We start from the raw sequence: 17,658 nt of genomic DNA on the forward strand, positions 1-17,658 counted from the left end.
ATTCGGTATTTGGATAATGAGTTATGAAGTACGAGTACTTGGGGTCCTCGGGCTCCCCGTCAAGTCTATCCGATCATCCGGTGCAACTCCTTTGGTGGGTCTAGTCTAAACATTTTGGCTCCACTGCTCGCTAAGCATAACACCTGTACTCGCCATAGGGTAGGTAGAGCCAGGCCCTTGCGGGCCAAGCCGACAGACTACTTTGCCGACCGTGGTTCATGAGATTCTGCAACTGGTGCCGCTGCGTACTCGTACTGGCGCGGTTTCTAGTTTCTGGTTTCGGGCTGACAGTGGAGCCGCCCTTTATTTTATTTTTATGTATCCTCTTTTTTGCTTATGCATTTTTTCTATGTACTCCGTAGAGTGTACTCCATGATCCCACTGATAATCAAGGGCAATGCGTTTGGAGGCTCCACAGGGTGCGGCCCTTTCTTGGCCCTTGTGTCCGAGAGCAAGTCGGGGGCGTAAATGCAGCCGATATTGTTATTATTGTATTCCTTTGTATTCAAATATTGAGAGGGGTCATGCGTAGGATTTATTTACATATTCGCACTTGACTTGCGTTACCTGACCATCCTAGTCAGATACATTTCATTCAGGCTGTTTGCACGTACGCTTGTACATACTATGTATGTATGCTCATGCTGAATGCAGGCTAGACAGGGTTCGATATTTGGGCATCGTTCTCTGTAACTGCAGCCTAATAAACTCCGACTCATGTTGATCATTACGATGAGAGAATTTAAAGCTGACTTAAAAAGGCCACATGTCTGAATATTTTGGTGCCAAGGCGATCTTTGTCTCGTCCAAAGTGTAAACCCACTGCCAGAAAGTTGTCTGCCTGAACAGCCAATGTGGGTTGTCAATCATTTACGCTTTGCGATGGGATACTGCTTAGAAACTGCCGGAACGATGATCAAACACTACCTAGGTACTTAGTACACTGTATGGTGCCCATCGCCCCTCCTTCTCCACCAAATAGCAGCGGCCCCAGGGGCCCTTTGGGGGGCGATGACATGCCCTTACATGGGTCCGGCGCACTCTAATTGGCGTTATTCCCTGCGATCAACTTTACTTTAGATATGCTTACGACCATGTTTCCGTATTGTCATCCTTTCGTTGCAACTCTGGAACGGGAATTAAAGGTTGCCAAGGATTGATTTTGTGAAACGTCGCACGAGCTTATCTCCACTAACATAATTAAGGTGTCTATGATTGTCGCTTGGATGAATGGGGAATGTGCTGGGAGGATCCCAGATCCATTTTCTCGCAAGGATTTCCTAGTACATACTACCAAGCGCGTGCCTAAGTGGGAATATGCATTATACAGTGGAATCTCAAAAGAAAAAAAATTAAAATTAAAATTAAAATATTAGAGGACACGATGCTTGGCCATAAGGATGCCAATTTGCAAACAATGCCCCCCCTCTTCTCATTCCCCCCCAGCGACCTTAGAAGGCTTTCACAGCAGCGCAGGATGCCTAGCCTCTGTCGTTATTTCCCACCAATGAGTGGGTCGCCTCCGATCTGTGATGTCCATGGTTTCCCATAGAATTCTAAAGATGAATGATCTTAGTTGCTTGAGTCCTGCTTCCTCGACCCCCCCCCCCCCCTCTTCGTTAGAAGCCAAGAACGCACATCTGCGTCGTGAAAGGCGCCTAGCCCCCGCCAAGACCTTAGCTGAGGCCTTTCGCTCCCTAGGCCCCAGTTTTTGGCTCGGTCGGTGCTCTGGGGTGGCAACTGTCACTCGGCAAGCCTAAAATCCAGCGCGCCCCTTCTGAACCATGGGAGGAAAATCAGTTTATGGGGCAAACAGCGCCATGTTCTTGCCCACAGAAGGTAATCTTGCACTTAATATTAACCAGAAGTGGCGCGATGGCCCGACAGTTGTACCCACTAGGCCGAGTGTCTTACATGAATCAGCATAACCATGTGGCGCACGGTGTTTGAGTTTATGCGTTCGGGGAGTTTAACCAGCCGAATACGAATACTTGGAAGTGTGGCTAAGATAATACGAGGGCTCGGCCTGGTAAATAGAATACATAGAATACAATATGGCTCCATGGAGTATGGAAGATACGGAGTCCCACTAAATATACGATATCATGTGTACGGAGTACGGAGTACGGAGTACAAAGTATCGCCATGCAATCGATCTCTCTCGCTCACATACCTAAGATTTTATAGTCGATGAAAACCTGGCCATGTACTCGTACATTAATCATCCTATGTGATACGTCAAATCAGGGATAACCCCCGGCTGCATGACTCGTCTAGCGGACACTGCCCGAACATCTTTCGTGCTTATGCTTAACCCCGGTAAGGTTGGGTCCCCTTGGCTCGCCGATCCTGGCCTCTTGATTGGTATCGCAGGGCTGGCCCCTCGTAAACTTTGTTAGATTAAAAGGAAAATTCCCCCAAGGCTGTCCCCCCCCCCCCCTCCTCCCCTTCCTGTGAGGCTGTTATGGGACAATTAGAGCCCCCTGATGAGGTTTAATATTGGTTCTGCCTATGAGGCCCCCAATCGTACCCAAACTCCTGCATGCCCAGGCAAGGTGATACCTAAATCGTACTAGTATATTGGATTTCTTGTCTCTCGGCATCGCGAGGACTAACGAGTTAAATTGATACATAATTTGTGACACGAAGCCCCACTCGTATTTTCCCCTCCTACAGTAGGTAAGAGAGGAGATACGACTCTCGGCAGCCTTAAGCGAGCTCCGCAGTTGACCCAGCTAAATAAAGTGTGTTTTTTAAACATTGTACTCGGTACGGAGTACAATGTAAAGAGAGACCCGGAGACCCACGGACCACGTTTTTGAGCTGACGGAGTCCTCCGTCGTCCGTCCCCCCCCTTCGACCCCCTTTCCATTTAGGCTCGCATTCGCATTCTGACTCTACTACTAGGCATCGGTTGCGCCGGATAGCATCGACGTCCCTTTCGGCAGCCCCGGTTTTTTGCCTTTGCCTGCGGACGCCTCCAACCACACTAGAGTGCTTGGCCTTGCTTGGACCGGTCCGAGAGCCGGTGCATAACGGAACTCGACTGGTCATGTATACTTTCAAGTTTCTGTGTTGTGTTGTACAGTCGAGAATTGCGCATACATATTTGAAGAGGCATTTAGCTGTCCTCAGCCACTCAACTAATCCCGTAGATTTTATCCAGAATGACTCGTACCGATATTTGCTGATCCCACGTACTTTGTAACATAACATCACATACTAGAAAGAGTCAAAAGGAGCGAGCGAGTATGTAAATATCCCTCCCACGCCAAGCATCACCCTCGAATTCATCATTGTATTCCAGGTTTGAGACCCTGGCAAGGCTTGGCCCGTCTTTAATCCTGCATTCCTTCCAAGGTTTCGGCCCCCTCTCGTAGCCCTAGTTGCCTTGACGTCGTACCTAGATCCTGTTCAATCCGGGCGCCTGAGTCTAGAGTCGAGTTGGGATCTTCGAGTCTCGCCCCCAATCGCATTTCGATCCTTCCTGGTCGATGATTTAAACTCTTTCCGGAGTCCAGGAGCAGGAAGATGGCCCCCTGGCCCCAACTACCAGCCCCGGGGTCGGGGCGATGCAGCACTAATTGTAGGTGTAACTCCACCGCGCCTCGCGCTCCTTAGCTTCGGGAATAGCGTGTTGGTCGCCTGGAGTGAGAATTACGAGTACTAGAGAAAACCCCATCGTCTCGAATTCAGGTGTGGGACGGAGCGCCGTGCTGTGTAAGGATGCCCAAGTGAGACGATGACTGTGTTGATGCGATAGTGCTAGTAGGTAACCTGCTGATCATTCGTTGTGATGATTTACGTGCGTAGGAGCGGATTCACTTATGTACAATTCCAGGCTATGAAAATTACAGCGAATGATATCGAAACGAATATATCGCCGTGCCCTCTCGGCAGTTGTAGTTGACGGGATAAGCAAGCCTGTTGCCAGGTGTCACTAGGATTAAAGGATGTGGCATCTCGGTGGATGTTTGGATTCCATGGCTATAAATACAGTTTTTGATAATTTTTTACACTGTTCACTGATGCCACACTAGCAATCAGCTCGGCCAAAATACCGCGGGAATGGGACCACATCCCGAACACTAGAGACGCCAGCAAGATAGCTGAGAATCCGGTCGAAACCAAGTCCAAAGCCACCATGGGGTGCGGTGCCCCAGCGGCGAAGGTCCGCGTACCACTGTAAGTGGCCGAGGTCTTCCGTCGGCGCAAGGTGAGGGTATAGAGACTCATTGGGAGTTGGCTTCTCAGGGTCAGTAGATTCAATGGTCTTAATCAAACCATGCTCGCGCATGTTCTGGATAAGGTCGGGCAGACGATGCTCACGCAAGGACCCCCCAGCAACTTCGCTGACCTCGGGCAGGAGCAGGTCGAAGCAGGCAACGGTCGGTCCCGGTGTGTCGTCAGTCTCATTTCCAACCTGCGAGGGAGCCATGTAGAATGGCTTGACAGATTTCGGATAATCAGTTACAAAGACCGGGTTGCCTTGGTGCAACACCTCAACAATGTACTTTTCGTGCTCGAGTTGAAGGCCACCATCCCATGTGGGAGGGTATTCGAATGAGGCACCTTCATCAGCAGCTCGCTGGAGCATTTCAATGGCCTTTGTATATGTGACACGAGGCCACTTGGGACTATCCATCAAGGTGGCCCATCGTTGACGTAGATCTGGCTTCGTCTCTTCGGAGGAGCTCTCCTGCCCAGACTCGCCGCCGCGCTTTGCAGACAAAATTTCCTGTCCAACAGATGTCTCATATAGTCGTCGTGTCAAATCACGAAGCATATGTTCAACCACGCCCGTAAGCGAATCCAAGTCGTTCATGAAGTTTGCTTCCGCTTCGAGCATGTAGAACTCACTGAGATGCCGTGGCGTGTCGCTCTTTTCCGCACGGAAAACAGGCGTCAATGTCCATACATTGCCCAGCTCTGCGGCATATGCCTCAAGGTGTAGTTGCGATGACACAGTCAGGTATTTAGGTGCGCGGAAAAAGTGTTCCCCATCGACATCCGGCGTCGCAGAACCTCGAGGGGCGAGTGTGAATGTTTCTCCTGCTCCTTCACAATCCGAAGACGTAATTATGGGAGGTTGTACTTGAGAAAAGCCGCCATTGGGAAAGGAGTGGAAGACGTTGCCGATTTGGAATAGGCACTCTGAACGGAATCTCGAGAGCAATGATTGAAATGGTGTTCGGATGCGAAGATGGGGAATCTGTCTCAGGAAATCGGGACTGTGGTATTTCTTCTGGATCGGAAAGGTCTGTGGAAAGAGACATCGCGGTTAGAATGTAGTTCGTCGTGTGTGGGGTCGAGTTCGTACCTCTGGATCCGACGCGCCGACCACGGTCACACCGGTTGTTTGGAGCTCATGGGTCTGCTCCTTTCCAGGTGGGCAGGCCTTCCATATACCTGATATTTGAACTGCAGTACCGGTGGATAAGCTAGAGTGTAGAGAAACGCGACCGTGTTAGACCTCGTTCCCAACGCGAAGATGGCAGCGAGTCATAGCTCTCGCGGATTGACATACTCAGCTGCCTGCGCTGGTTTTAAGATTGCCTGCAATGGCTGGATAGTCGATCCATCGGAAATTTCCGCAAAAGCAAAGCGCTTCTGTTTGCGAACGGACCGAATGAATCCATTGACTTTGATCTCCTGGTCCTCCAAGCTGCAGGGCTGGCCTTGCTTGTTGCTCTGGAGGATCTGTGCGCATCGAAGGATAGCCGGACGTGAACTAGGCGTTGTACTTGAGCCTAGTCTTGCGACAGATGTGGCGAAGGTCCGCCGCCATGTTTGCATGGCTGGGATGGTGTTGCGATGGTGTTGGAAGGGTGATTTGATTGATCGGAGGTTGCGGGCTGGAAAAATGACGGGGCAGCAGGGTGGATCCGCCTCTCAACTCCGCAGCAGCCGCCTTACAATGTGGACAAGGGAGCTACCCTAGGGTAGTGAGTGACCATTATCTAGATGGCGATGGGCTGCTACAAGGCTCGGGATGAATACGAATCTGATCCATGGGCTTCAAATAAATCAAAGTTGAGATTGGCTAAGCTTGAAATTCGCAACAAATTAGGGTCTGTAAAAGAAGCTTGGTGTCATAAAGCGTAGAAAATTTGAAAAGGCTTCAGGAGCGAAAAGAGCGACTCGGTCGGGAGCAAAGAGAACAAAAAGAGAGAGAGAGAGAGAGAGAGAGAGAGAGAGAGAGAGTGTGTGTGTGTGTGCAGTTTCTAACTCAAATCTGGTCGTGTTTCGCATACACCTTTCTCTCCTCCTCGATCATCTCAATGGCATCTAGAAGACTGCCGTTTGATGCAGCAGCATACACTGCCATCCGAGATCGCCCACCCTCTTCGGCAGTGCCATAGCCCATATCGATAAGAGAGGAGACGCAAGCCTCGATTTCAGATGCATTGAGGCCTTCGGGTTCATTATTAGTCGAAGGTTGAGCTGTTTCCTCGACAGGGAAGCTGCCGGGAATGCTGTGCTCGGACGACGGCCTCGAGCGGCGGCGTTCTCTTCTGTCAAGTCGTGCCCAGGTATCTGTTTCGGCACTCGATCGAAGGCTATGCCGCTCGGATGCGTGTCGTTTCAGTCTGGGATAGGCCGTATCATCTGAGGAAACAGGATTATGGAGGCTGGCGTGCGGGAACACCATGGTGCTCGAACGACGAAGAGATGGTCCCGTCGCAGCAGAAGGATTCGGTTGGCCAGCGTCATATCTCGTCTCTTCTAGGGAAGGGTGGACAAGGGGACGTGTCCCACGAACACTAGAGGTAGTCTGTGATCGCCGCAGAGGGAATTCTAGGGTTGGATCACTGTGTGTACTCGCGGGAGTGGCACGATCCTGGTTATGCTTTGCGAGAAGTTGTGCTTCTAACTGGGAAACAGGCGGGAATCGACTCATTTCCTTCTCGGGATTGAAATTCGAAAAAGACTCATCTTCATTTGCTTGTTTATGTTCTGGATCATCCTTAACCTGGCGCGAGGAGTCGCAAGCGGAGCCAGAAGTGCCTTCAAACGATAGATCAATCAGCTGAGGCGATCCAACTCGAGGGGGAAGACTCGACGAGTGAATATTGTCAGCCTTTTTCATTTGTAAAGATGGCTCTTTGAAAGAAACAGACTTCCGCCGCTTGATGGAGCTATCCGGCCGAGGAAGAGAGCTGGAGTTGACTTGCTTGGAGCCGCCTTGCCCACCGTCATGGGGAGTTCCATTGGAGTTCAAGTTGGATGATGCGAGGACGTTTTCGATGGGTGTGTTCTCGCTGAACTCGAGATTGATGGCATAGCCATCAATACGTTCGCCCTGAAGTGCATCTATTGCAGCAATGGCTGGATACTTTGATGGGAAATGCAAGTATCCAAAGCCCGCGTGTTTACCCGAAGTGGCATCCAACGGAAGGTCAACGCTCACAATAAAGCCCTTCGAAGCGAAGACATCGGATATCATTTTTTCTGACACATTGAAACCGACATTCCCAATGAACAATGTCTTATTCTCGCCTCCCGGCTGCGGATCAGCACCCCTTGAAGGGACTTCAGTGGTAGCCGCAGATGGCGGATGGTTTTGGTTGTGATGGTTGTGTGGTGTGGTGAACAGATGACCAAAGGAACCAGGAACAGGCCATCGACCTGGGTATGGTGGTGGAGGAGGTGGGCGAGGATGGGGCGGAGGTACTGGATGGTGGTGACTATGGCGGGTAGGAGGGAGGTTCCATGGCAAAGGACCTAAAGATGGCCAGAAGGCGGGAGGCGGGGGGTATCCCCAATGGGCTTGGGGTGGGGATGGACCAACCCATTGGGGTAGGTTTCGGGAATGCGGAGGTCTTATATGGGCATGAGGGCCTCGATGATAACGGGGGAGGATATGGAAAGTGACTACCCGCTTGGGCGCCTTGGTCGAGATTCTCAGGCCCCGATGGCACGGCAGAAGCATTCATATTTTCGCCAGTGAACACCGGAGTGTGACTAGTAACTGGGACATCTCTTTTCGAATCCAAGGGCTGGGTTTCAGCGTTGTGAGAGGTGGTTTCTGACGAAGGAGGACAATCATCTGCAGAACCAGAGGCCGCAGTACCAGTGGTGTTAGGCGCACTAGGACCCGTACTTGCGGGTGCAAAGACAGCTCGTCCAAATTCCTCTTCGAACGCTGCATACAATGATTTTCCGAACTCATTAAAATCAGAGGCCATCGTGCGGAATCCATCTGCAGCGTTCTCAGCCACGGGCCTTCCGGCGTGTAATGCTTCTTCTGCAAATTGACGCCCTCCCGTAGGCAGATTACCTAGTACGATTTTCATTCGAGCTTCAATCGTGGAGAGAAGAGTATGCAGCGACATTCTGACATTCTCGGGTAGAGTTCTCTGCGCATCTCGTAACTGTTCCCGTGCATCATTTAGCTGACGCTGAATTTCTGGCAACCTGGCGGCGAACTCAGATTGGACCATATTAGCGCCATTTGCTAGATGGCTGAGGACTTGAGCTGCAAGGATCTCGACAGGGTGAGGAGTTCCTTGCGAGCTCGAGTCTGCACCTTGATCTGGCTGGGGCGATGACGCTGTCTGCCGACCCCTTGTTGTAGAGTCCTCTGCAGAGTTCATTAGGCTCGCCAATTCGGCCTCGAATGCTGCCATGAGCGGCGGCGATTCCTCTCTAGCAACATTGGGCGCATTTGGCCCAGTTTCGGTTGAGGACGTTGGCTGCGAGCCCTTCGGCAGGTATGGACTGGCATGGTTGGCTAGATTTGCAAGCTCGGCCTTATATCCACTCAAAAGAGGATTTTCACCGGATGTGAAAACGGACGTAGTGTTCAAGGTAGCTGGCGCTTGGTCGTTGGCAGACTTATCATTCGAATATTCTGCGGTAGTAACGACGCTGTTTTTTACTTCACCTGTCTCGGAGGTGTCGGAAGCTTGCTTCTCGAATCGCTTCCATAGCTCGGTGATCGAGTTGGATCGGCGAATATCAAAGAGGTGCATCGGTGTTGGCTCATCTCTGGAGATTTGGATTGCTTCGGTCTTAACGGGCTCATCAAGACGCTGGGACAGTTCTAGTGAGGATCCGACCTATAAGCAGTATGTATGTGAGTAGAAGAAGAGAGCAAGATTTAAGGAGAATAATATCTTACCTCGATATTGTCACCATCATCATCGTCAAGATAATTAAGTCTTGCTCGGGGATGGGTTGAGGCGAGGTGATCATAGTCGACAGCTGAGATCTGAACCGCGCCGTTGGGGCGGTTTGAGTGCTCCTCCTGATCTCGGGATGAAGATCCGTGGAGATTTCTGATCTGGAAGGGCTTCAACATCGTGGTGAGAGGGGACCCTGACAGGCCCGGGGTAAAAGCCGGGTGGGGGCGGTTCTCGCAGTTTGGCTAGAAGCGGGAAGTTGTGATGATTCCCAAATGATTTGGGGAACCACGAGAGAAAGAGGTTTCAACGTCAAATATCATGAGATACTTATTGCTGTTGCCTGCAATAGTTTGGACTGGGAGGCAAGAAGATGTAAATGGAAGGATGCAGGCTCAGGGAGAGCAGTAACCTTTAGGTACCTTCTCTCTTACGTCGTTGGTACATCCAAATTCCAGGCAGCCATAGAGACAGGCCCCACCGGGTCACATGACACGCGTCAAGGTTACCTTTATGACCAAAATGGGTATTGTTCATCTCAAGCTTCCCTGCACCACCCTCGTTATCCCGTATCCCGCCACTTGCTCCAATGCCCACATAGTCGCCAATGTTGGTGCGGCCCTACCTCTCCAACCAATTGCCCACGCGGTGACGCCAATGGCCTGATGTTTTGAACTCTACCTTCATCAAGAGGACTACGTGAAGCCGGGAGACGTGCACCTCGCAAACACTTTATATTGACGCGCGTCAATGGCCACCGCTAAGCCCCCATCGCGTCTTCAGAGTCCAGGCGACCGAAATGTGAAGAATGTTGTGCTGGGAGATCTTCTTTTCACGCCGTGGTACCAGTCCATATACCCGGAAGACCTTGTTGCCAAGGACGCCGATTGCCTATACGTATGCCGCTGGTGTTTTAGATATTCATGCGAGACAGTCGCTTTTGCCGAACACACACGAGCGTGTGTACACCGCATAACGCCACCAGGAAACAAAGTATATGAATACGGCGGTTACGCCGTTTGGGAAGTTGATGGAGAAGAACACAAACTATTCGGACAAAACCTGTCGCTATTTGCCAAATTATTTCTCGACCACAAGACCGTCTTTTTTGATGTAGCGACTTTTCTTTACTATATCCTCACCTTCACCGACCCAACAAACTCGGAAAACTACCATGTTCTCGGTTTCTACTCCCGAGAAAAGCTCTCGTGGGATGCCAACAACCTCGCTTGTATTTGTGTCTTTCCGCCATATCAACATAAGCAGCTTGGGAAGTTGTTAATGGGAGTGAGCTACAAGCTCAGTGGTTGGGAATCTCCCGGTGGATATATTGGTGGGCCAGAGAAGCCTCTCAGCGACCTAGGACAGAAGAGTTATAATCGTTTCTGGGCCGAGCGAATTGCAAGGTACTTGCTTTGTGGGGAGCGTCCCGACAATAAACTTGAAAACTCCCCTCGGAAACCCAGTACCTCGAAATCCTCTCAAAAGAATCCTCCACGGGAGATGATGACCATCGAGGACATCGGCCTCGCTACCGGAATGTTGACCGAAGATGTGGTCACGGCGGTCAAGTTCATGGGTGTTCTTCAGCCCGACACATCTCCTAAGAAACGAAAACTACCTCGACTGACCGGAGATGATGAACCTGATAAAGGCCCCACAATGGTCATCCGCAAGTCAGACGTGAAGGAATGGGCGAATATCAACCACCTTTCTTTGGAGGATCCGGTGAAAGAGGAGGGCTTTCTGGGAGAATGGCTGCCTATGGCTATCTCTGATCAGATTGAAAGCAGTTCAGAGGCAGACGGGTGATAGTTGCCATGTAATGTAATAATAGTCCTTTTAGCGATGACGATAATAATGATCTACGTGCGCTACGTGCGCTACGATCTTCGAACTGTATAGTATCATATGCCGCCGGAATCAACCTGATCAGACATTCACTACCTCGATGGTTTCTTTCTCTATGACAATAAACGTACTGGAAGCCCCCAGTGTCTCGTGTGAAAATTATTGTGTGCATTTTTTGTGGACTAGAATCTTGAAACCCCCCAAACCATCAAGCCCGGTACATCTAATTCTTTACATGAAATCACCGAGTATCTTCATCAAATGCATTACTCCTCACCACCAGGGCCACTAGCCTTGCTCATCTGGCGAGCCTTCAGCAGTTCATCGCACAGAAGAAGGTTAGACGCGATACCAGTGCTGGAAGCGATGCAGTTACGAAGCACCCGGTAGGAGTCGAAGACACCCTCTTGCACGGGATCCATCGGCTCGCCAGTGTTCAAGTCCAGACCGACAATGTTACCATCCTTGCGCTCGTACTGCATGGCAGCGAGAGAGTCCTGGATATCGTGGCCGGCGTTGGCAGCTAGAGTCTTAGGAATGACCAAAAGCGCATCGGCAAATGCCTCAACGCCCCACTTGGCCTTGCCCTTGGTGTTGCGAAGGACCTCCGACTTCAGGTGGTCAGCACAAGCAACCTGGAAGGCACCGGCTCCGGGGATGACACAACCGTCAACAATCGAGTTGTAGACAGAGCGAAGACCATCACGCACGGCATCCTTGACTTGAGCAATGGTGTGTTGGTTGGGGCCTTTGATGAGAATAGTCACGGACTTGGGATCCTTGACCTCCTCGACAAATGTGAACTTCTCCTCACCAAGCTGGTGCTCGTAAACCAGACCTGCCCAGCCAAGCACATCCGGGGTCATTTCCTCAACGCTGTTCTGCGCGGTACCTCCACACACCAGCTGCAGACGCTCCATGTTTCTGCGCTTGGCTCTTCGGAGAGCCATGATACCGTTCTTGACTAGGACGTCCAAGCTCAAGGGGTCAATACCCTTCTGGTTGATGACAACGAAGCCCTTCTTGGGGTCATTGCCGCAAACCTGCTTCTTGAGCTCCACGATCTTCTGCAGCTTAGCATCGACGAACTTGCGCTCGCTCTCCACCAGCTTATCTCTCTGCTCGGCAGAAGAGTAGTAAAAGCCGGAGTTGATCTCGGACTTCTCGTACTCAAGACTGACGTTCAATGTCAGGATGAAAGCATTCTCCACACGCTTGGGCATATCCGGGTGACGGGCACCGTGATCCAGAGCCAGACCGCGGATCAGGCGGGTTTCGGATGATGTGCGGTGTTGCATTGTCATGATCTCAACCATGTGCAAGTCAGGCTTTTCGGGGGCTCGGTGGATGGCGAGAACGGCGTCAACGATATCAGGGGTGAGCTTCTCAGCCATGGCATGGTTCAGCTTGGTGGAAAGGGAAGTACGAGCGACGGAAAGGAGCAGCTCGCGGTCGATGGGACGCTCGAGCTTGAATTGGTCAAGGAACTGGGGGAGTCAAAGAGTTAGATTTGAGTACCAATCGCGCCTCTCTGGGTTAGGTGAATACCTTCAAGGTCTCATCCTTGGCAATCTCATAACCATCAGTGATCACTCGGGGGTGTAGTCCCTCCGTGATATGACGATCCGCCTGTTTCAGGAGCTCTCCCACCAGGAGCACAACCGACGTTGTGCCATCACCAGTGATATCATCTTGTGCTGTCGCCGCACGAGCAATCATGACCTTTCAAATTTATCAGCGAGAATCGAGGGGTCGTTCGAGGCAATGTCGTCTTACAGCTGTGGGGTTTTGGATTTGCTGCAAAATGTTAGCAACAGTATTCGGCGTGGCCTTGTGGGGGATTCATAAAGATCTCGACGAACCATTTCACGCAGCAAAACATTTCCATCCTTAGTCAATTTGATCTATTTAGAGAGGTTCCGGGTTAGAATGACCGCAATGAAGGGTTATGAAGGGAAGGGGATATCGTGCGTACTCCGCCTGAACCGTCGACCAGCCTAGAAATCTTGTTAGCTTTATTGCGGTCGCTTTTCGCAACAGGGAATTTTACTGACATCTTCAGAGTACCTGAGGGACCCAGGTTCGATTTGAGAACATCTTGAAGACCCTCTCCGGCGGCAATGTTGACCTTCAGGGCCTCTCCTCTCCGCTAGATGAAATGTTAGTGCGGGCCATTGAGGGGTCAGTCTGGTAGAGGGGGCATCAATGCATACCCGGGACTCGGCCTTGGGGTTCAGCAGCTGAGTTGCCGACATATCTGTAGATAAAAAGGAGTGAACAGGAGCTCAATCCAAGAAAAAAAAACAGATAAAGGTATAGGGGGAGCTGGTTGGCACACAGGAGTTTGGATGCCCGCGTTGGTCGGCGAGGACAAGGGCGGTGAGGGTGAATTTTGGCAAAAAGCCCACACGACCGATTCGCACTAGCGGCGAAAAAAAAGAGCTCCCTCTCGGATTTCGAACTTCATCTCTGAAAGGCCTTTCCGCCCTAACGAAAAACGCCCGTCCCACCAATCCACCCCAGATCGCAATAGTGATTCTTCCTGGGCGTCCGTCGCTGAAAACATCCTACGGTCAAATTTTGCGCTCGACCTGGGCCCTGGATTAATACAATGGCCGACTATCTTCTCTTCGAGAGCCCTATGGGCTACTCGCTCTTCAAGAATACCATGAAGGGCGATATTGTGGGCAACAGCCTGAAGGAGGTTCAGTCTGGTGTCAACGACCTTGCCAAGTTCGGCAAGATGGTTGAGCTGGCTAGTTTCCTGCCTTTCGAGTACGTTTGGCGCGCCGAGACCCTAGGATGTGAATTTTCCATCCGACAAAAATCATTTTACTAACGTCCCCAGAAACAACAAGCAGGCCCTCGGTGAAATCAACGATATCTCTGAAGGTGTCGCCTCAGAGGCTCTGGTTTCTTTCCTCGAACTGAACCTCCCCAAGCCCAACAAGAAGGGCAAGGTCACTCTCGGCCTTTGCGACAAGGGTCTCGCCGGTAGCATCAAGTCCGCCTTCTCCTTCGTGGAGTGTGAAACTGGTGACACCAGCGAGGTTGTCCAGGATCTTCTCCGTGGTATTCGTCTTCACTTCACCAAGCTGTTGAACCAGCTCCGTGAGGGCGATATGGATACCGCCCAACTTGGTTTGGGTCACGCCTACTCTCGCGCCAAGGTCAAGTTCTCTGTCCAGCGTGACGACAACCACATCATTCAGGCCATCGCCATCCTTGACCAACTTGACAAGGCCATCAACACCTTCTCCATGCGTGTTCGTGAGTGGTACTCTTGGCATTTCCCTGAACTGTACAAGATTGTTTCGGACAACCAGCGCTACGCCCAGATTGCGCTCTTCGTGAAGGACAAGAAGAACCTGAATGATGAGCACCTGCACGATATTGCCGCTCTCGTGGAGGACGACAAGGATGTTGCCCAGAGCGTCATCGATGCCGCCAAGCACAGTATGGGTCAGGAGATCGGTGAATCCGACATGGAGAATGTCATTGCCTTTGCCGAACGTGTTGTCAGCCTTGCCAAGTACCGCAAGGAGCTTTACCAATACCTGGTCTCCAAGATGAGCGTGGTCGCCCCCAACCTGGCTGCGCTGATCGGTGAGGTCATCGGTGCCCGTCTGATCTCCCACGCTGGTAGCTTGACCAATCTGTCCAAGTACCCTGCCTCCACCGTCCAGATTCTCGGTGCCGAGAAGGCTCTTTTCCGTGCTCTGAAGACCAAGGGTAACACCCCCAAGTATGGTTTGCTGTACCACTCTTCCTTCATTGGACGCGCCGGTCCCAAGAACAAGGGTCGTATCTCTCGATTCCTCGCCAACAAGTGCTCTATCGCTTCTCGTATCGACAACTTCTCCGAGGCCCCGACCACTAAGTTTGGTGAGGTTCTTAAGCAGCAAGTTGAGGAGCGTCTGGATTTCTACTCCACTGGTGCTGCCCCCACCAAGAACGAGGTTGCCATGGTATGTCTAGACTGTCAAAATTTGAACTCTGTAGATTGAATGCTAACCCGATATCGCAGAAATCTGCCATGGATGCCGTCCTTGCTGGCATTGACGTTGACGTTGATGGCAGTGACGAGGAGATGGAGGATGCCGACAAGAAGGAAAAGAAGGAGAAGAAGGAGAAGAAGGAAAAGAAGGAGAAGAGCGACAAGACTGACAAGAGCGAGAAGAAGAAGAAGCGCAAGTCGGATGTCGGCGAGGGTGAGTCCGAGAAGAAGAAGAAGCGCAAGCACGGTGATGATGGAGAATCTTCGAAGAAGAAGCACAAGTCTTAAAAGCGCTTTTCTTGAAACTGGGAGTCTTTTGTCATGGCGTTAGGTTTTTCTTTCTATGTTTGATCTTGTTCACGACTCGATGGGCTCGGGGATCTGTAAATTATTCGATTTAGGCCATTCTACACGGCAATAAGATTTGCTCTATCTCGTGATCTTTTATCTGATAATATAAATCTGTTACCATTTGAAGAACCCGAATACTGTCTGCCTTGTATTAATTGGAGAATTCTCTTTTCCCCTGACCCAAGGATCGCACCGCCAGTCTAAAGGTCCAAAGTTACAGCATCACTGGATTGGCTCCCGCATCGCAGAACCAGCCCGAGCGTCCAATGGCTCTGCCCCTCCTTACTCTCTCCGCACTCTTGATGAACATTTCTGTGCCATGGACCCTCCCAGCCCTCACTAATCGGTAAATGGGGCCTGGGTAGACAGTCTGCCTTCATATATAAGATATCCTTAGGGTTGATTCGTTGCGAAGCCCCCACAATCCTGTCCACCCTAAGCTAAACCCCGCGATGATGCCGGCGGAAATCCCTAGTTACTACTCGCCTAAGCGCAAGCGAGAGCCCTCCGAGTCAGATTTCTACAGTCCATCGGCTTCACCAACGTCAACGGTTTCGGTTGCGAGCTTCCAGGAGGCTCGACTACGCGAGGATTCCGAGCTGGGGCGACAAAGTCCTCGCGCCGCAGTGGCGGGGCGATTCGGAAAACTGGCGATTCGGGGGGAGCGTCTGTTGGGCCAAGTGCCACCAGGCAATCCGATCCAAGAGAAAGAAGAACAGAACAAGCTGTTAGCTGAGGAGCCATGCGTTGTGAGGTGTCAAAACGAGCCGAAGACTATGCATGAAGGCTTGCCACCCACCAGCGACGAATCCAACCATATACAAGACCACCAACAGCTTCCAGTAACTATATCAGATACAGAGGACAAGCTGCCGACTACACCCACAAAGTCACCTTCAAAGAAAAGACCTACGCCATCACCCAGCAAGCAGCAAGGGCATGGCTCGCCTTCGAATTCTCGCAAACAACGGTTCTCCCCTCCACTTGCAGACGCCAACTTGGAAGACCCGTTCACATGGCATGATGATGAAATCACTGGTCACGACCCGTCAGATCCGACTGACGATGGTTACGGAATCAACGGAGTTGGATTTAAACCAACAGCAGCTATGGCTTGGGCGCGTTCCCAAAAACGACAAAAGCAGGTTTCTGAATGGAAAACCCGTGAAGCTCGGGAGGCACGCGAAAAGCGACGAGAAAGGAGGAATGACGACATGAATCTCGACACAATTCGGAGCATACACAAAGGCGCCATTCAGAAACGAGTCAAATTTGACGTATGAGCTGGAAACAAATACCATCTTATCTGCCATTTATCTATTTATCTACAGCCAGTTCGCATTTATATTTTGGGGGTCGCATTACGTCGGGCCAGTCGATTTTGGTGTTAAGGGAGTAGATTTTTTGCATGATCTATTGATTTCGCCAGCAATATGGACATTTGAGAGTTATAATACACAGAGATGACTTGACGACATGACGCCAACCACCCTAGCACAGGAATGAAATATATTGTCTTCTGAACATATCCAGACAACGTCACTTTTTCTCCAACTCGAGACTTGGATAGCCCTACCAGAATTTGTAGTTGGAAAGGTTCGTCCAACTCTTCTTGCGTCTTTCTTCCTCGGCGCGTTGCGCTGCCGCTGCGGCGGCCATTTCCTTTTCCTGCTGCTTCTTTTCCTTGACTTGTTTCATCAATCCGACCGCTTCTGTCATGCCGTGCAGCTCTTCGATTCGGCGCCGCCGACATATCTCATAGGAAGCGAGAGAGCTGATGGCGAATATTCCGACGGCCCAATTGCCGGCCGACCACAACGAACGCATCCCTAGATATGAATATTAGTTAATCATTCAGAAACCGTGCGTTGATCACGAATGGTCGTACCGCCGAATACAGCTCGCATCCCACCAATTCCAAAGCCAGCTCCAATTCCAGTCAATAATGACTCTCGGGCACATGGGACTCTGTGGAAGGTCGAAAGCTCAGAAGCCGAGAATGTGCCGATAACTTCTGAGTAGGAGACATCTTGACGGTTCTTTCCCGGTGGTTTATATGACGCATTTGCGAGCGCATTGAGAGGTTCCTCGGGGTTGCCAAAGGCGTCCCATAACTTTCCGACTTGTGACTGGGGGAATTCGTGTTTTGGTTTCTTCGGATCGGTGGAGGGGGGTGCTGGCTGGGAGGTGGCTGCCGGGCTCTTGTACAGAACCGGACTCCCTAGAATCGTCTGCCATCTTTGCGGGGTGGGCAGTAGATTTGTAGATTGACCTCCGACTGGAATCGGCCCATGAAATCGGCCGGGCATAAGTTGAAGATATTCCGATGGGCGA

The 17,658-nt window shown here is 51.1% G+C and overlaps 7 protein-coding genes across 7 annotated transcripts; 3 read left to right on the plus strand and 4 right to left on the minus strand.

Moving 5' to 3' along the window:
• Positions 1–4,036: 4,036 nt before the first annotated feature.
• On the minus strand, positions 4,037–5,796 carry N7509_008664 (asparagine--tRNA ligase SLM5; the record flags this gene model as incomplete). The annotated part of the gene is made up of 3 exons (XM_056633301.1): positions 4,037–5,260; positions 5,321–5,441; positions 5,528–5,796. The coding sequence occupies 3 exons, from the start codon at positions 5,794–5,796 to the stop codon at positions 4,037–4,039; spliced, it is 1,614 nt and encodes a 537-aa protein (XP_056483921.1).
• Positions 5,797–6,229: 433 nt separating this feature from the next.
• On the minus strand, positions 6,230–9,304 carry N7509_008665 (RNA recognition motif domain-containing protein; the record flags this gene model as incomplete). Its single annotated transcript, XM_056633302.1, has 3 exons — positions 6,230–7,725; positions 7,793–9,062; positions 9,125–9,304. 3 exons carry the CDS (start codon positions 9,302–9,304, stop codon positions 6,230–6,232), a joined length of 2,946 nt encoding a protein of 981 aa, XP_056483922.1.
• A 571-nt stretch (positions 9,305–9,875) lies between these two features.
• On the plus strand, positions 9,876–10,937 carry N7509_008666 (putative histone acetyltransferase (MysT1); the record flags this gene model as incomplete). Its single annotated transcript, XM_056633303.1, has 1 exon — positions 9,876–10,937. One exon carries the CDS (start codon positions 9,876–9,878, stop codon positions 10,935–10,937), a length of 1,062 nt encoding a protein of 353 aa, XP_056483923.1.
• Positions 10,938–11,242: 305 nt separating this feature from the next.
• Positions 11,243–13,231, minus strand: N7509_008667 (chaperonin-containing T-complex subunit CCT6; the record flags this gene model as incomplete). Its single annotated transcript, XM_056633304.1, has 7 exons — positions 11,243–12,463; positions 12,525–12,698; positions 12,753–12,773; positions 12,839–12,880; positions 12,952–12,973; positions 13,031–13,125; positions 13,190–13,231. 7 exons carry the CDS (start codon positions 13,229–13,231, stop codon positions 11,243–11,245), a joined length of 1,617 nt encoding a protein of 538 aa, XP_056483924.1.
• Positions 13,232–13,587: 356 nt separating this feature from the next.
• Positions 13,588–15,261, plus strand: sik1 (snoRNP complex protein NOP56; the record flags this gene model as incomplete). Its single annotated transcript, XM_056633305.1, has 3 exons — positions 13,588–13,751; positions 13,825–14,944; positions 15,004–15,261. The coding sequence occupies 3 exons, from the start codon at positions 13,588–13,590 to the stop codon at positions 15,259–15,261; spliced, it is 1,542 nt and encodes a 513-aa protein (XP_056483925.1).
• Positions 15,262–15,776: 515 nt separating this feature from the next.
• N7509_008669 (uncharacterized protein) lies at positions 15,777–16,607 on the plus strand (the record flags this gene model as incomplete). The annotated part of the gene is made up of 1 exon (XM_056633306.1): positions 15,777–16,607. The coding sequence occupies one exon, from the start codon at positions 15,777–15,779 to the stop codon at positions 16,605–16,607; it is 831 nt and encodes a 276-aa protein (XP_056483926.1).
• A 289-nt stretch (positions 16,608–16,896) lies between these two features.
• N7509_008670 (uncharacterized protein) lies at positions 16,897–17,633 on the minus strand (the record flags this gene model as incomplete). Its single annotated transcript, XM_056633307.1, has 2 exons — positions 16,897–17,153; positions 17,213–17,633. 2 exons carry the CDS (start codon positions 17,631–17,633, stop codon positions 16,897–16,899), a joined length of 678 nt encoding a protein of 225 aa, XP_056483927.1.
• Positions 17,634–17,658: the final 25 nt, after the last annotated feature.

Source organism: Penicillium cosmopolitanum (assembly GCF_028827165.1).
Source record: "Penicillium cosmopolitanum strain IBT 29677 chromosome Unknown utg000009l:1.0-9042332.0:1.0-9050551.0, whole genome shotgun sequence".
Classification (NCBI taxonomy): Eukaryota; Fungi; Ascomycota; class Eurotiomycetes; order Eurotiales; family Aspergillaceae; genus Penicillium; species Penicillium cosmopolitanum.